This window comes from Thunnus maccoyii, chromosome 16 (genome assembly GCF_910596095.1).
Source record: "Thunnus maccoyii chromosome 16, fThuMac1.1, whole genome shotgun sequence".
NCBI lineage: Eukaryota > Metazoa > Chordata > Actinopteri > Scombriformes > Scombridae > Thunnus > Thunnus maccoyii.
Genome location: NC_056548.1, coordinates 14,712,423 through 14,726,825, shown reverse-complemented (window position 1 = coordinate 14,726,825; position 14,403 = coordinate 14,712,423). Strand labels below are relative to the sequence as shown.

Below are 14,403 nucleotides of genomic sequence, written 5' to 3'. Positions count from 1 at the left end.
GGGTATGAGAGATGAATTAAAACTTTAGTGAGAATATAACATATTTGGTGCATGTTGGTGGTGTTTTTTTCTGATGATGATCACTGCCTGGAGGTCATAGCTTACCTGCAGTATCTTTGCATGTATTCATCGAGGAATCCAATCATCCTGAGACTGTAGCTGATGAACAAACATATCACGTCCAGCTTGTGTGCACAGTGTGATTTTGTGTCATAGATGCTTTGTTGACATGAGGGGTGTGTACATGAGGGGTGTGTTGGGCACACATTTAATATTTTACCCCCACTTCCCCCCCTCCCCCCCCAAATGCGTGCGCGTGCGAGTCTAGCAGCGTAACATCTGTGCGTACGCGGTCGTGATTGTTGTGAAGATGGCGGAGGGGGAGACAGAGAAGGAATATGACACACGGAAAGCTATCGAGGAGCTCCGAGAGCGGTTCCAGGGTTTGACCACAGTTCTGAAAGAGAGCTCGCAGTCTCCGCTGGACGCCTCTCTGCATTTCTGCCAGGAGTTTTGCCAGGTTAGCCTGTTCTCCTGCTGCTCATCCCGGGCAGCCTGCAGCCCCTCTGGCTTCCTGGCCGAGGATGCGCGTCTACGTTTGCTACAACAATGTAGCTAAGGGGGCTAGCTGACTAGCTAGCCTGGCATTTCAAGATGGGGAAAAAAAAGTCCTCCGTGGTTTTCAGCCATTCTCGCAATGATGTTTGTCCGTGGCGTGTACTTATTTGCAAAGTCTGACTATCCACGCGGCGGGAAGTCACGCTGCTGTGTGCGCACTGTGCATGCATTACTCGTATTTTCCAGGCCAGATAGCTAATAGCAGATGAATGTTGCTAGCTGGTATGCAGGGTCCCCCTGTCCTGTGCAGTGGTCGTGCTGTGCAAAAAATGGATAGCTACGTTAGCGAGATTTTACTGGGCGATAATATGCACCGAAATATACGACTGTACCAGCTGCAGAAAATACTCAAACGTCTCAACACTGCATCTCCGCGCCTGTTTAGGTTTTTGCTTGGTGTAAAAATGGGTTACTTTTGTGAAGCTGCTTCATTGTACGGGCAGGTCAATGGTTTTTTTTTCCAAGGTGCTAGCCCAGGCCGTTTGCACTAATTAATCCAGCTAAGCACATCAGCGGAGATGTTCATTATAGTCATATAACCATCGCCAGTAAAGGATGGTAAACAGATGTCAGTATTATAGACGCGGATCTGCCTGCAGCTGGCAGAGACTGTGATTCAAAAAGGGAAAGTGAGGCAGTGGCCAATGACTCCATTACACATCCTCTTCATTAATTTGCCCAGACCACGTAAATATCATGCGAGGTCTCCATTTACCTGATAATCTCGGCGATACTGCAAAGATGACTTATATTACAGCCAGTTCGTGTGAGATCATATAGTTTGTTTCTGTCCCACATTACCCGGCAGAGGGGAATTCATGCAACTTAAAAGTTATTTGGAAAAAGAAAAAAAAAAAAAAAACAGGGACGAGCCTCGGACTGTGTGCAGCTCAGTTGTGGCAGAGATTTGTTTGAAAAAGGAGGGAGGATAAAAAAAGGTTTTCTTTGCAGAACCACATATAACATTGGTGCTTTGTTGTCTTAGATGCTCTATAACTTATTTATGTAATTAGTATATAATAACATTATAAATATTTATCAAAATGTGCTTTCTTTGTTCTTTATAGTTTGTGATTGCATTATATATAGTTTTTCCGTCATCCAAAGATTAGTAGTGACTTTTTGAAATTAAAGACAACCGCCAGCTGAAAAGTCTTCAAAATGTACATTGGTCCTAATGTGCTATTACACGTTTGTATTCAGTTCTAGTACAGACAAATGTACTTATAATGTACATTGTTTTGATTTTGATACTGTCAGCAGTCATAATTATGAAGCTTACTTGTTGTCTTTTACTGGTTAAGCCAAAATGTACTTGGTCTATGTTATTGATAAAGGGGCATCACTAAAAATAGTTCATTTATATGTAATTACATTCATACAACTCTTTGGTGTACTGAGCTATAGAAAGTACAAATAAATATTTTACAAAGATGAAAATAGTTAAGGAATAAACAAAATGTGGCTGCTACTAACCATTATTTTCATTATATTGTCAGTTGATTTTTAGAATAATAGATTATTTTAGTCTATAAGACATCAGAAAATAGTGAAAAATGCCCATCATAATTGCATCAAAAGTGATGTCTCCAAATTGGTTGTTTTTATACAGAAAGTTACTGAGAAACACAAAGAAAATTCAACTTTACAACTATATAAAACAGATCGTAATATGCAAATCCTAATATGTGGAAAAAGAATGTTCTGCATTTTTGCTTGATTAATGACGATTAATCGATGATTCCTATTGTAAAAGTAAAAATATTTGTGGTGTATGTACATAGTTTTTGTTTTTCCAAACTTAACAAAAAGGGAATTTGCCAATTCAGCGGCTGGCTTTGGCTTAACTTTTTCTGCCTTAAAATAAGTTGATGGCCTTTTTCTAAGTTTAGTATTTTAATGTTATGTTTAATGTTTTTATCCAGGTCCTTGTGGAACATGCCGGCCGTTGGAAAACTGATGAGGATCCACTGCCTTTGCTGGAGGTCTACACTGTGGCCATCCTCAGCTTTGCTAACGCCGCCTCCTGTCTCTCCTCCGAATGTGAAAACGTGCAACTCCTACTTGAAAAGTTAGCACTGTGAGTAGAAACTCTGATATGGTTGTCTCTTGAAATTAGTTTTCTTTACTCGTGTATTATTTTTCGTATTCCATCACACGGCGTCTGTGTAATACCGTGATCTCTAATGTGTGTTATACAGTAATAACATAAAAGTTGTATGTTGGGAAAAACATGAAGTCTGTTTTTAATGTTAAAGTAAAAGTGGCAAAGAATGAGTCATAGGTTTGTTTGTTGACCTTTCACTTTCACTGTTGTAGTTTTGAGTGTATTCCTCATCAGTGATTGCCAAGACAGACAGTGGTCTATTTAGTTATTACATGCAAGATGCACAATATTTGACAAAAAGAATAAAACAAAACCCACCCAAAATCCACAAGGAGATGTTGATACGAAAAGTTTGGAAATACTCCTCAAACAATCTCCAAGAACTTCTCAGCTATTCACACAATGTGCACTTCAAGTAGTTATGAAGGCAAAGTCCTTGAGGCTATAATACGGAATAAAAATGTAGGCTACCTCTTGTGGAGCTTCGACATATTTGGGCTGAGCTGCAGAGTATACTTGGCACATGGAGATGCAGCACGTACACAAAATGAAATGAATCAGAGGCATACAACAATTATTAATGTCAAGGAACAGTTATGGATTACAATGATTGATCTGGCCATTCTGAACATTATCATTATTATTTTCTATTGCTACCAGATTAAAAAAAAAGACAGTTGTGAGTGAACACTTTTTTGATCCATGTAACTGAAGTCACTACTGCTGATTTACACCTCCCATTTTTCCTGTTCATCATCTCCATTATGTTTCCAAAAAAGCAAAACTGACTTTACAGCACCACACTTTGTGAAGTTATTCTTGTATGGTTACCCTTAATTTGTGGAGTGTGTGACCTAAATGTGGTTTTAACAAATGACTGTGTTGGATTCACAGGAGCTGTGCAGAGCTGGTACTCTTACTGCCCCAGCATGTCCCTGGTGCCTTATGGGAGGAGTTTCAGTCCTCCATGAAGGTCAGTATCCCCACGGCTGTTAGTAGACTTTTTTTTGTTGCTTATTTTTCCAGTGACACACAACGAGAAGGTCTTAAGTAATTAGATTGCATTTGGTTTAGCTCAGCTTTGAGAAGAAATGAAAATATGGACGAAAATGTTTGTTTGAAATGGTTCTCTGAACAAAAATTACATTGAAAAATGTAAACTCTAATTACTATAACAGTTATTTCATACTCTTGACTGTGTGGGCTTAGCATTTTCAATTAAGTTTTACTAATTTGATTATTACACATTTATTTGTCTTCTTTTGCAGTTGGCACACAGCCTTTTGCAGGAAAGTGGGAGCACACAGCTTCGCCTGCTTTCAGTTCTGGCACAGCAGGATGGCGTCTGGTCCAACACCACACTAAGCAGCATCCTGTCCAATACAATCCCTCAAACTGAGCAAGGTAAGTTCTCACTTGTTTACAAGTATATTGTTTTGGAGACACGTAACACTAACTTTTAAAGCTGAAGTTTCATGAAATTACTGTTGTTCAGTGTTAATAGTAATCGTTCATTGTCTCTCATCTGTAGTCTCTCAACTCTTGTGTCTGTCTTCTGCTTTTTTTCTTATTTAGTTCATGAGTATCTTGAGTTGGAAGGTCCCACACTTCTAAATATGCGAATAAAGCACCTTATCAAAGTGGACAGTGTTGATAAAGCTGCTGTCCTTGCAAAGATGTGCTCAGAATATCCGGGATATGAAGGAAAAGGGAACTTCAAACAAACCTACTTGCTCTGCATCTGCATGACCAAAAGTCAAGAGCAGCTAATGGATGAAGTAAGAAATGACACAAAACATCATTGTTCTTTGTACATACAAAGTCATTAAATTCAACACTTGAATGAGCGCTGTGCTTCTGAAGCAACAGATCTTTTTCTCTGCAAATCTCCTATCAGTAATCTTGAACTGAGGCCATCTTTTAGTGTAACATTATATTGTCATTACAATGTACTTTCAAGTCAAATGCTTCAGTAATACAAATGGAACTCAAAATTAATTGTTTTTCCATATCCCTACTGAAAGTGAACCCAACAAACAAAACCCAGTAGTTGCTCAATAATCACAGGTCCTAAGTGACAGATATTAATTCGATTCCATTTAAACTGATTGATGATTTGATTATTTCTATCTTTCTCTCCAATAGATATCATCAATAGACTGTAAAGATGCTCTTGAAATGATTTGCAACTTGGAGTCAGAGGGAGATGAGAAAGGAGCGCTCTGCTTATGTTCTGCCTTTCTCAAGCGACAGCTTCTCCAAGGAGATGTTTACTGTGCCTGGTAAGTGTTGATGTTTGTTTCAGCAAAATACTCTTAAAACACTTACAAAAGTACTCTTGCCAATCAAGTTGTCAGGGGACAAGTTATTTATTATGAAATTGAACTTGAAGCAATCACTGTAATAAACATGTACACACAGTGTCACAAGCACAAAGATCCATGCTCTGTTGAGCATTATTGCAGATCCCGACTGTTTGTTTTAACAACCATGTCTCTTAATATTTGAAGGTAAATAGTCCAACTGTGAAAGAATGGTTTAGTTTTGTGGTTATCTGTGATCTGAATTAACTATATTTACCCTTTTAATGTCAAAGTCTTTAACAGCTCTGTTCGTGATCTTTTCCAGGGAACTCACATTGTTCTGGAGTAAGCTACTCATGCGTTTAGAGTCGTCAGCTGATTCGTTTCTCAGCCACAGCAAAGAGATGGCTCTTCTCTGCAGAAGTGTCTGTCACATTCTATTTCTCATCAAAGTCATCCAAAATGAGGTAATAAAAAGTCTACAAATTTCAAGCTGATAGTAGAACCATTAAACATTATAATCCACACCAAAATGACCCCAGAATCCTTTGAATTTATGTTACCTTTTTTATTTCTTCAGGTTGGAGAGGTGGGGCTTCCAGTGTGCGTGGAAATGTGCATTCAAGCTCTGAAAATGACCTCCAGCGACCATAAGGATAGCAAGTCTACCATCTGCAAGACTATTTCCTGCCTCTTGCCAACTGATCTAGAAGTTAAGCGTGCATGCCAGCTGACTGAGTTCCTCCTCCAGCCCACGGTTGACTCGTATTATGCTGTAGAGTCACTTTACAACGAACCTGACCAAAAGCCCGAGGAGGATGGGAGTCTACCAGTGCCCAATTCTTTACGCTGCGAGTTACTGCTGGCCTTGAAGACACAGTGGCCTTTTGATCCAGAGTTCTGGGACTGGAAAACACTGAAACGCAATTGCTTGGCACTGATGGGTGAGGAGGCAGCTATTGTGTCATCTATTGACACACTCAATGACACAGATGAACAAGAGGTGGAAAGTGCACTTGGCAAGATCCCTGAATACAGAGACCTGGAGGATTTTCTGTTAACCACTACAAATGAACTCAATGAAATCACAGATGAGAGAGAAAAAAACAGAGAGGCTAAAAAACTTAGGGAGCAGGGATTTGTGTCTGCTCGGTTCAGAAATTGGCGAGCCTACATGCAATATTGTGTTTTGTGTGACAAAGAGTTCTTGGGTCACAGAATTGTTCGGCATGCTCAGAAGCATTTCAAAGACGGAGTGTATCTTTGTCCAATTTGTGCTGACAGTTTTGAAAGTAGGGAGGTTTTAGAGCCACATGTAGCATCACATGTAAAGCAATCTTGCAAAGAGAGACTGGCTGCAATGAAAGCTGCTAGGAAGGTAACCAAACCACCTCAGTCCCCTAAAAGCCCATCAAAAAATGCAAAAGTTGCTGCCAAGACAAACATTAGTCCTGTTAAAATTGAATCTCAAATTGGCAACCAATCAGTAAACACAGCTCCTGTTAAGATAGAACAAACTACATCTGACACACAAATAAGTCAAGACTGTTTCTGCCCTGTAAAAAACTGTTCCAAGGCTTTCAAGTTTTTCCGTAACCTCATGGCTCATGTCCGATCACACAAAAACGACGAAGAGGCCATGAGGTTTTTAGAGATACAAAAACAGAAAGTAGTGTGCCAGTATTGCAGACGGCAGTTTGTTAATGTCAGACATCTTAATGATCATTTGCAGATGCACTGTGGCACAAAACCATACATCTGTATACAATTGGATTGCAAGGCCAACTTTAATTCCAATTCTGAACTTCTCATGCATAGAAAAACACACCCAGAGTTTAAGGCACAATGCATGTTCCCTAACTGCGGCAAAGTTTTCAGTGAGGCCTACCTTTTGTATGATCACGAGGCTCAGCATTACCTTACCTACACCTGCCAAACGGATAACTGTGGTAAAATATTCTACTCACAGTCCCAATTCTTGTCTCATCAAGAGAATCACGCTACAAATGATGCAGTTAACAATTTGCCCATCACAAATCAAAACCCTCCCGTCACTCCAAACGTTGAACCAACACTTGCGAGTGCCCCGAGCAAAGACGATATGTGTTCTGCTGTTGATTGCTTTGAGAGGATTAATACAGATGTATATATGAACGAAGCATCGAAGGCAAGCACATCACCTTGCAGATCACCTGAGTGTTCTAAAGAACCTGGTCCTCTAAGAGTGAAACACTCAATTGAAAGTATGCTGAATTCTGTGGGAGATCTTGAAATGAAAGAACCAGAGAAATGTTACACTCCACTGACAAACCCCACTCCAGTACCAGCTGATATGGAACCAGCACCAGAGGCTCCAGATACGCACCATGATGTGGCAGGGCAAGGTGAGATTCCTCCCGTATATCCTGTACCTAATGCTACAAATCCTGTAGTAAGTCCACAGGGAGAGGGGCATAATAATGTGCAAGCCAATGAATTTCAGAAAGCGATACCACAAATCATTTCTCCATCTCAAATCAAGACAGAAATTCCTTGTTCACTACAAGGATATCCCTCCAGCACGCCTGCTGTAACTGGCAATGAAGAGAACCTGCACTGCTGCCCATATAATGTCTGTACACGGGCATACAGTACAAACAAAAGTCTATCCAGGCATGTGAAGAAGCAACACCCTGAAATATTTGAGGACTGGAAATTGGCAAAGAAATATAACAAAGTGGCCAAAATTACAGCAAAAAAGGCCCCAGTTGGACCAGCTTCACCCAATCTGTCCCAGAACCCGGTGAACAGGCCGTCAGATCAGTCGGGACAACTATGCAACAAACCCGGGATGCAGCAAATGGATTACCCAGTGGGATGTTCAGCCTCACATGCCCAATGTTATCCTAGCTCAATGGAGCCTGTGCCTATCACTCCAATGGTGAACCCCACACTGTACCCGTCATGGGGAAGCCCAAACAGTTCCAGTGGACTAATGCAGTCAGACATGTCCCAGTCTTGGTCTTCACCTCCTATCAACAACTGCTATCCAGATGCCTTCAACATGAATGAGTACCCCTCCCGCAGCTATCCTCAATGGCAGGCAGACCCTTATCAAACATCAGCGTCTCTCCCATCTGAAAGAGATCATTCAATGGCAGCTATACATGGTCCTTCTATGTCTAACGCTCCTTCAGATTCGAGTTTGATGTCTCAATATGTGTCCAGTTCTTTGATGCTTGACAATGGAGGGCAAATGCATAATGGAGGGCATCAGTATGGACTAATGCCTCCAGAGGGCAGTGGAGACAGTGTAAATGTGAGAAAAGGCAGTGCAAGTACGACAGGACAGTTGGATAATGGAAACAGTATCTCAACAATTGAGAGCCTACCTGAAGGAGGTTACCACACTCCATATGCTCAGAGTGAAAACTCTTGTCCCACTCAGAGCTCATCAGTTGATATTCCTTTGAAATGTCTGAGCCCAGAGGCCCAAGTTGCTTTAAAAGCTACAACTGAATTAATTAAAACAGAAAACATCCAAACTCCTGGTTATGAACAGATGGAAAATGCTGTGGATGGCATGCTTAGTCCACAGAGTGTCATCAACACTGATTTTCCTTACGACGAGGACTGTGCTAATGCTGAATGCGAGGCCACCCCCTCTGATGAAAAGGGCGTTGACCCTGACCCTCAAAAAGGAAAACGCAGCAGGTTAAGCAAGCGAACCAAATGGCCAGCCATCATTAAGGATGGCAAGGTTATCTGTAGGAGATGCTTCAGAGAGTTCACAAGCACAAAGTCTCTGGGAGGTCACCTATCCAAACGCTCACAGTGTAGGCCATTAGATGAAATTGACCTGACGGCAGATTTGCCAACATCATTTCTTGATTTTCTTAATGACCCTCATGTCCCTGACACTAATGGAGCAACATACAATACGTCAAATGGTGATTTTTCACAAGAGTCTTGTAGCTTGACTACTCTGACTTCACCTATGGTGTTGAAACAGGAACCCCAATATACAAATATAATAGATTACTCAAACTCCTTCTCTGGTGCCCCAGAAAACCAGCAAGAGAAGGCAGCAGAGTTGGCTTATCCAGCCCTCACTGTACCTTATCAAGAGGATCACTTGATGGAAATTTCCCATGCCTTCCAAAGGCTGGATTTGATTGAGGCTGCGCAAGAGAAGATGCGGAGTAATCTGTCCTTAGAACAAAAAGTCAGTCATTGTGATACAACTTCTGACATTGAAAAAAGTAAGATACTGAGCAAAATTGACGACAAGCCCCCTGAAAAGGTACCTAAACCTTTTAAATGCGACCAGGATGATTGTGAGTACTCATTCATGACAAAGGAGGCATTATTCAGACACTTGAGTAAAATGCATGATTACTCAAATGAGATGATAGAAGAACTAAAAAGAACCCCATGCAAACTGTCTCCATATCCTTGTCAGATTTGCCCAAAAACGTTTACAAGAACAACTGGGTTGAGAATTCACTATGAAAAAGTCCACCGTTTGTCAAAGACGGAAATGCAGAAGCTTAGGATCAGTGCTCGAAATAGGCGCGCATTTAGGCTAAACAAAGAGGATGTGTTTATTAGCCGTGCAACCACTGATGCCAATGCCAATCGCACGACACAATCTGCAGCTGTATTACCTGCTATAAAGCAAGAACCATTTGACATTGCAATTGCACCTCAAACAGATAGTGAGAACAATCCAGAAGTTCCTCATGTTACTTCACCAGGAGATGTAGTAAAAGAGAGCTTCACACATGCGGTATCAACTGTTACACAGCTACCGTCACCTCAAAGCTATATGAATGATAGGCCATTCGGCGAGGTGGCACCTGAGAAAGTTCCTGAGAAATCCCCAGAGCAACATAAAGTGGCTGTCATAAACAAGAGTCCAGATGTGAAACAGAAATCCAACTTAAAAAAGAAACTCAGTCCAGTTGGGGCATCAAAGGAGCAGCGAGGAAGAGCAGATGCATTGTTAAGTAAAAGTCCAAAGTCTAGCCCTCCTACTGCATCTGCTTCATCCTCCCCAGAAAAACCCGGCAGCTCCAAAAACACGCCAACAAAGGATGAATCCCAGAAGAAGGAAAAACTTCAGAAACGACTAGGGCTCAAGATGTGTGACACAGACAACGCCTACAGTCCATACAGACCATATCGCTGTGTTCATGAAGGATGCACTGCTGCATTTACCATCCAGCAAAATTTGATTCTCCATTACAGAGCCATGCATCAGGCATCCCTGCCCCCAAGCAAAGCTGAACCAGATGTTGAAAAGACTAGTGTTAAAAATGGACCAGAGAGCAATCAGAGCATAAGTAAAGATAATGAAGTCAGGTGTCAAGTGAAAAACTGTTCAAGGGTGTTCATGGGAATCACAAGGTTAGTGCAGCATTACCTCTTACTTCACAAGTTTACCCGTGACAAAGCCACCGCCATGATGGCGAGCATGTCCATAGGGACTTTCAACTGTGACCGGCCAGAATGCGCTCTCCCCTTCAATTCTGTGGAGAAGTACATAGAGCACATTAAGAATTACCACAAGGAAATTGCCATCTCTGAGAGCGGCTCAGTCGATACCACTTTCAGGTGCGAGTATGAGCAATGTGACCGTGTTTACTCTACGAAATCAAACCTCCTCCGTCACCTGATTAAAAAGCATGATTATGTTTATGATCCGAAAGCAAGTGACGGAAGAAGGACTAAGTCAGTGGGGCTCTTCCCGGGGCTTAACAACGGGAAAGAAAATGTTGAAAACAAATTCAAAGTGAAGAAGAAAAACACTAAAAAGAAAGATGGGAAGTCCATTGAGCATTGGACTAGCTTTGGGAAACCTACACTAAAATCCCACGATGAAGCATCAGCCATGTGCACTAAGAAGTTTGCCTTGCAGTATCCATGCATGATAATAGGCTGTGATGCAGTGGAGCAGGCTGAAAGAAATATATTTAAGCATTACACCACTCATGGCCTCACAGAGCGTTACATTGAAGATCAGAGAAGTCAGTTCATATTCTGCAAAAAGTACTCACGTGCCAGATTTAAAGATGCAAACAAATCGGAGGGCGCGTCAAGTACATCCTCTGAGGAGACGGAGCCAGAAGATGGTGAAAAGTCCAGTGACCAGAAAACAGATGAGCTGGTGGATAGAATAGGCCAAGAGGACAGCAAGCTGTCCAACGACGACAGTGCAGAATCTCAAGCTTCCACTGGGACAGAAGGGGGAACCAAAAGGGGCCGTCCCAGAAAACCTGCACATCCTACACCAGCTTGTCCAGAGAGGATGCAGACCCTTAGGAATCGTACGACTGTTAACAGTTCAAGAGAGAACTCAAATCCTGGTACCCCTACAGCCCAAGAACAACGAGATGACGGGGTTATGCCAGGGTCTTTCAAACCTTTAGGACTTGAGGACTCTTTCCTTAAGTTCTTGGAAACCTCAGAGTCAACCCACTCTTCCAAACGGAAACTAAACGACAAATCTAGTGCCGAACTGCCGTCCAAAAGACAACAAACTCACAAACAGAAATCTGCAGTGAAAACTAAAATAACTGATGATTTTAGAGGTTGTGAAAATCTTGTCGACTTCAGAAATCCCCTTAATCTAAAATCAGTGAGCAATGTCAAGATTGTCATGGATAAAACATTTTCAGACGGTGCTGATCTTTTGCTAAAGCAGCTACAAGATATGAGGCCCATAGTCATAATAAAAAAGTGGCTTTATAGCGGATCATAGCCCGATACTTTCTTTTCAACTCAATCTCACTCAGGATTTGAGAAGTATGCTGCAGAATGGTTTGTTTGTTAATGCATCAGATTTCCAACTGTTAACAGTAATGGTCACAGTTAACGATGAAATGGCCTATTTTGTACTTATTGAAAAATGTCTTGGATGATTTTAAGTATGTATGTTAGTTATAATAACCAGGTAATCTATAGGGCATAGATTTTAGAAACATGTTTGTATTTATGCTTAGTACTGAAGATGTTTTTTTTTTCTTTTGCTAAATGGAGACTTTTAAAGAAAAACTGTTTTTATATATCCCTATGGGATTTCAAGTTCTGTTTGTATTTATTTCATCCTTTTTCAACACTAGTAGACCTATCTGTAATATTTACATGTCTTCCACAAAGTGTTCAATAAAATGTTACTGGTTCTTTTTGTAAAATATTGTCAACTGATATTTTTTGTGTCAAGTTTGTTTTCTGGTATCTGACTTTTACTTTACTTAACAGTACAGTAAACTTGTACAGACAGTTTTTTCTCATGCACTGTCCTCTGCAACAGGATACAGTTGGTTAAATATTGATAGGTTATCTTAATTTTCTTCTGGAAAGTAGACCAGCTTGTCATACGTCTAGCTGAACATAGATACATTTCAGACAAATTAATAAGCCAAAACTCGCAGCAGGACAAGCATAATGTAAATAATTAAATTAAAAATGGCCCAATTTCATTTAGCTGCTTCAGTTTCAGGGTCCTGATTAATGCTGCCTTGCTGTCACACTGTGGGACACTTGAATAGATCACTAGTGTTATGAGTCTTGTGAAAAAGGCTTAGAGAGCAAGGTCACCTAAATGAATGTCCTTGTTTACTGCACAAGGTACTAATTTGGAGGACTCGGATGAAAATAAATGACACAATTTAATTTTTCCTTAAACATTCCTGCAATAAAATCTACAATAAAATTCTTGTATGAAGGGACTCCAAATTGAAATCATCACAAATATAAAATTTGGAAAACATAACAGATGTCCCTGACATGATATACAACAGTGGTAGGAAAATAGTGGCCAAAGGGCCAAATAAGGCTGTGCAGGAAAAATATTTGGTCCCCTGATGAAAGCTTTGATTTCCATAGTTTACATCAAAACTTATACATACTTTTCACAAATCTACTGAGGATATCTTAACGCAAGGCTCCTGTAAATCCCAATTAATGTAATATAACCTTGTTACATCTATTACTGCTCCCACACGAGGAGAGGCATTAAAACTATAGTTGCTCCATGCCATTTGAACAGCAAATGGTGCTGAAATTAATTCTAATAAATTTACCAGAAATTAAGTTTAATGTGTGAATTCAAAAACTTTAGCCTATGCAACCATAGCAATTTTGTTCTTCACAAACACAAATGCTTGGCAGTCAAACAGAAATGGTGTGTTGATGCCATTTCCCCCCCTTAACAGTTTTATAAATCTATTTTATTCATAAATGCATTAGAAGAAATAAATAAAACATATATGCCTTCCTTTCTACTGCACTGGTTAATGGCCCTGCAATGAAAAGTCATGAAAAACTGGCCCATGATTGACCCTAATTGCTGACCCCAAGTATACAACATGCATAATGCACATTAAGTACCCTGACAGAGTCCTTTATGACATTATAATATTTGATAACATGTTGAGAGAATATGTCTAAATATAACATATATCTAATCTTCACACACTGACTCATAGGTAACGGCAAGTCTTGACAACATCCAGACAGGAAACCAATGTAGACCCGCAGGGAGGCCACAGCAGGGGAAACCAGGGTGTGTTCAAGAACAGCAGTGTTTTAAAAAAATCCACTACAATCACTACAGAGACAAATAGAGTTAAACTAAATGAACCCAAAAAGAACACATTTGGCATTTTAATTTTGGTTATGACATTATGGCATCAGTAGATTTTATTAGGCCTGATAACTGAACTTTACAAACATGGATGAACAGTAGCTGTTAGCTAAAACTGACTGAAAATGTCCTCAACTCATACATCATGGATGTGTAATACTGCTGTTTTTTTCTTTCTTTCTTGACATATAAAACAATTACAATTTTATTCTTCAACATAATGATCATACACAAAATATAAAAATATTCATCTTGCCGTTTGCAGAAGAAAAAAAATTCTGAGTTAGGGGGAGTTACAGTTCATATAAAGATTTTAAACAAAAAACAGGTATTCATAGTTTTTACAGGCTTTGGATTAGAGGAAAAACTAACTGAATCAATGTACTCTTTGACTTCCTTTGTAAAAAACCAAGAAGTTCTGCTTTTTCCTGTAAATTTGCTTTTATGAATATGAAATTTGCCAAATAGAATGAAAAGATTTGTAATATATAGCTGATAATTCAATTTACAGTCATCTTCTAGTTTTCCAAACAGTACATGTTTCCAAAATAATATAAGATGTTCATCAGCATGACTGTTGATAAAGATACACGTTATTCCAAAAGAGTCTCACAAAAAGGCCACACAAAATGTGCAACTGATATTAATATATTTTTTAAAATATATATATATATATCTTAGCTGGATAAAATCTATGAATAAGTTTGATAGAAACTTTTTTTCAGCTTGAAGAAAACTTCCTTGAA

General features: G+C 39.9%; 1 protein-coding gene across 1 annotated transcript; it reads left to right on the top strand.

Moving 5' to 3' along the window:
* Nucleotides 1–295: 295 nt before the first annotated feature.
* Nucleotides 296–12,203, top strand: znf292a (zinc finger protein 292a). The gene is made up of 8 exons (XM_042388296.1): nt 296–520; nt 2,544–2,698; nt 3,620–3,698; nt 3,994–4,129; nt 4,301–4,503; nt 4,871–5,007; nt 5,354–5,495; nt 5,609–12,203. The coding sequence occupies exons 1-8, from the start codon at nt 371–373 to the stop codon at nt 11,768–11,770; spliced, it is 7,164 nt and encodes a 2,387-aa protein (XP_042244230.1). The 5' UTR covers nt 296–370; the 3' UTR covers nt 11,771–12,203.
* The last annotated feature ends 2,200 nt before the right edge of the window (nt 12,204–14,403 follow it).

What these genes read in the sequence shown, in the direction of transcription:
- znf292a (XM_042388296.1), top strand. Translation starts at nt 371, where the DNA reads ATGGCGGAGGGGGAGACAGAGAAGGAATATGACACACGGAAAGCTATC. An exon ending in TCTGCCAGGAGTTTTGCCAG is followed by an intron (nt 521 to 2,543) that starts GTTAGCCTGTTC and finishes GTTTTTATCCAG; the next exon opens with GTCCTTGTGGAACATGCCGG. An exon ending in AGTTTCAGTCCTCCATGAAG is followed by an intron (nt 3,699 to 3,993) that starts GTCAGTATCCCC and finishes CTTCTTTTGCAG; the next exon opens with TTGGCACACAGCCTTTTGCA.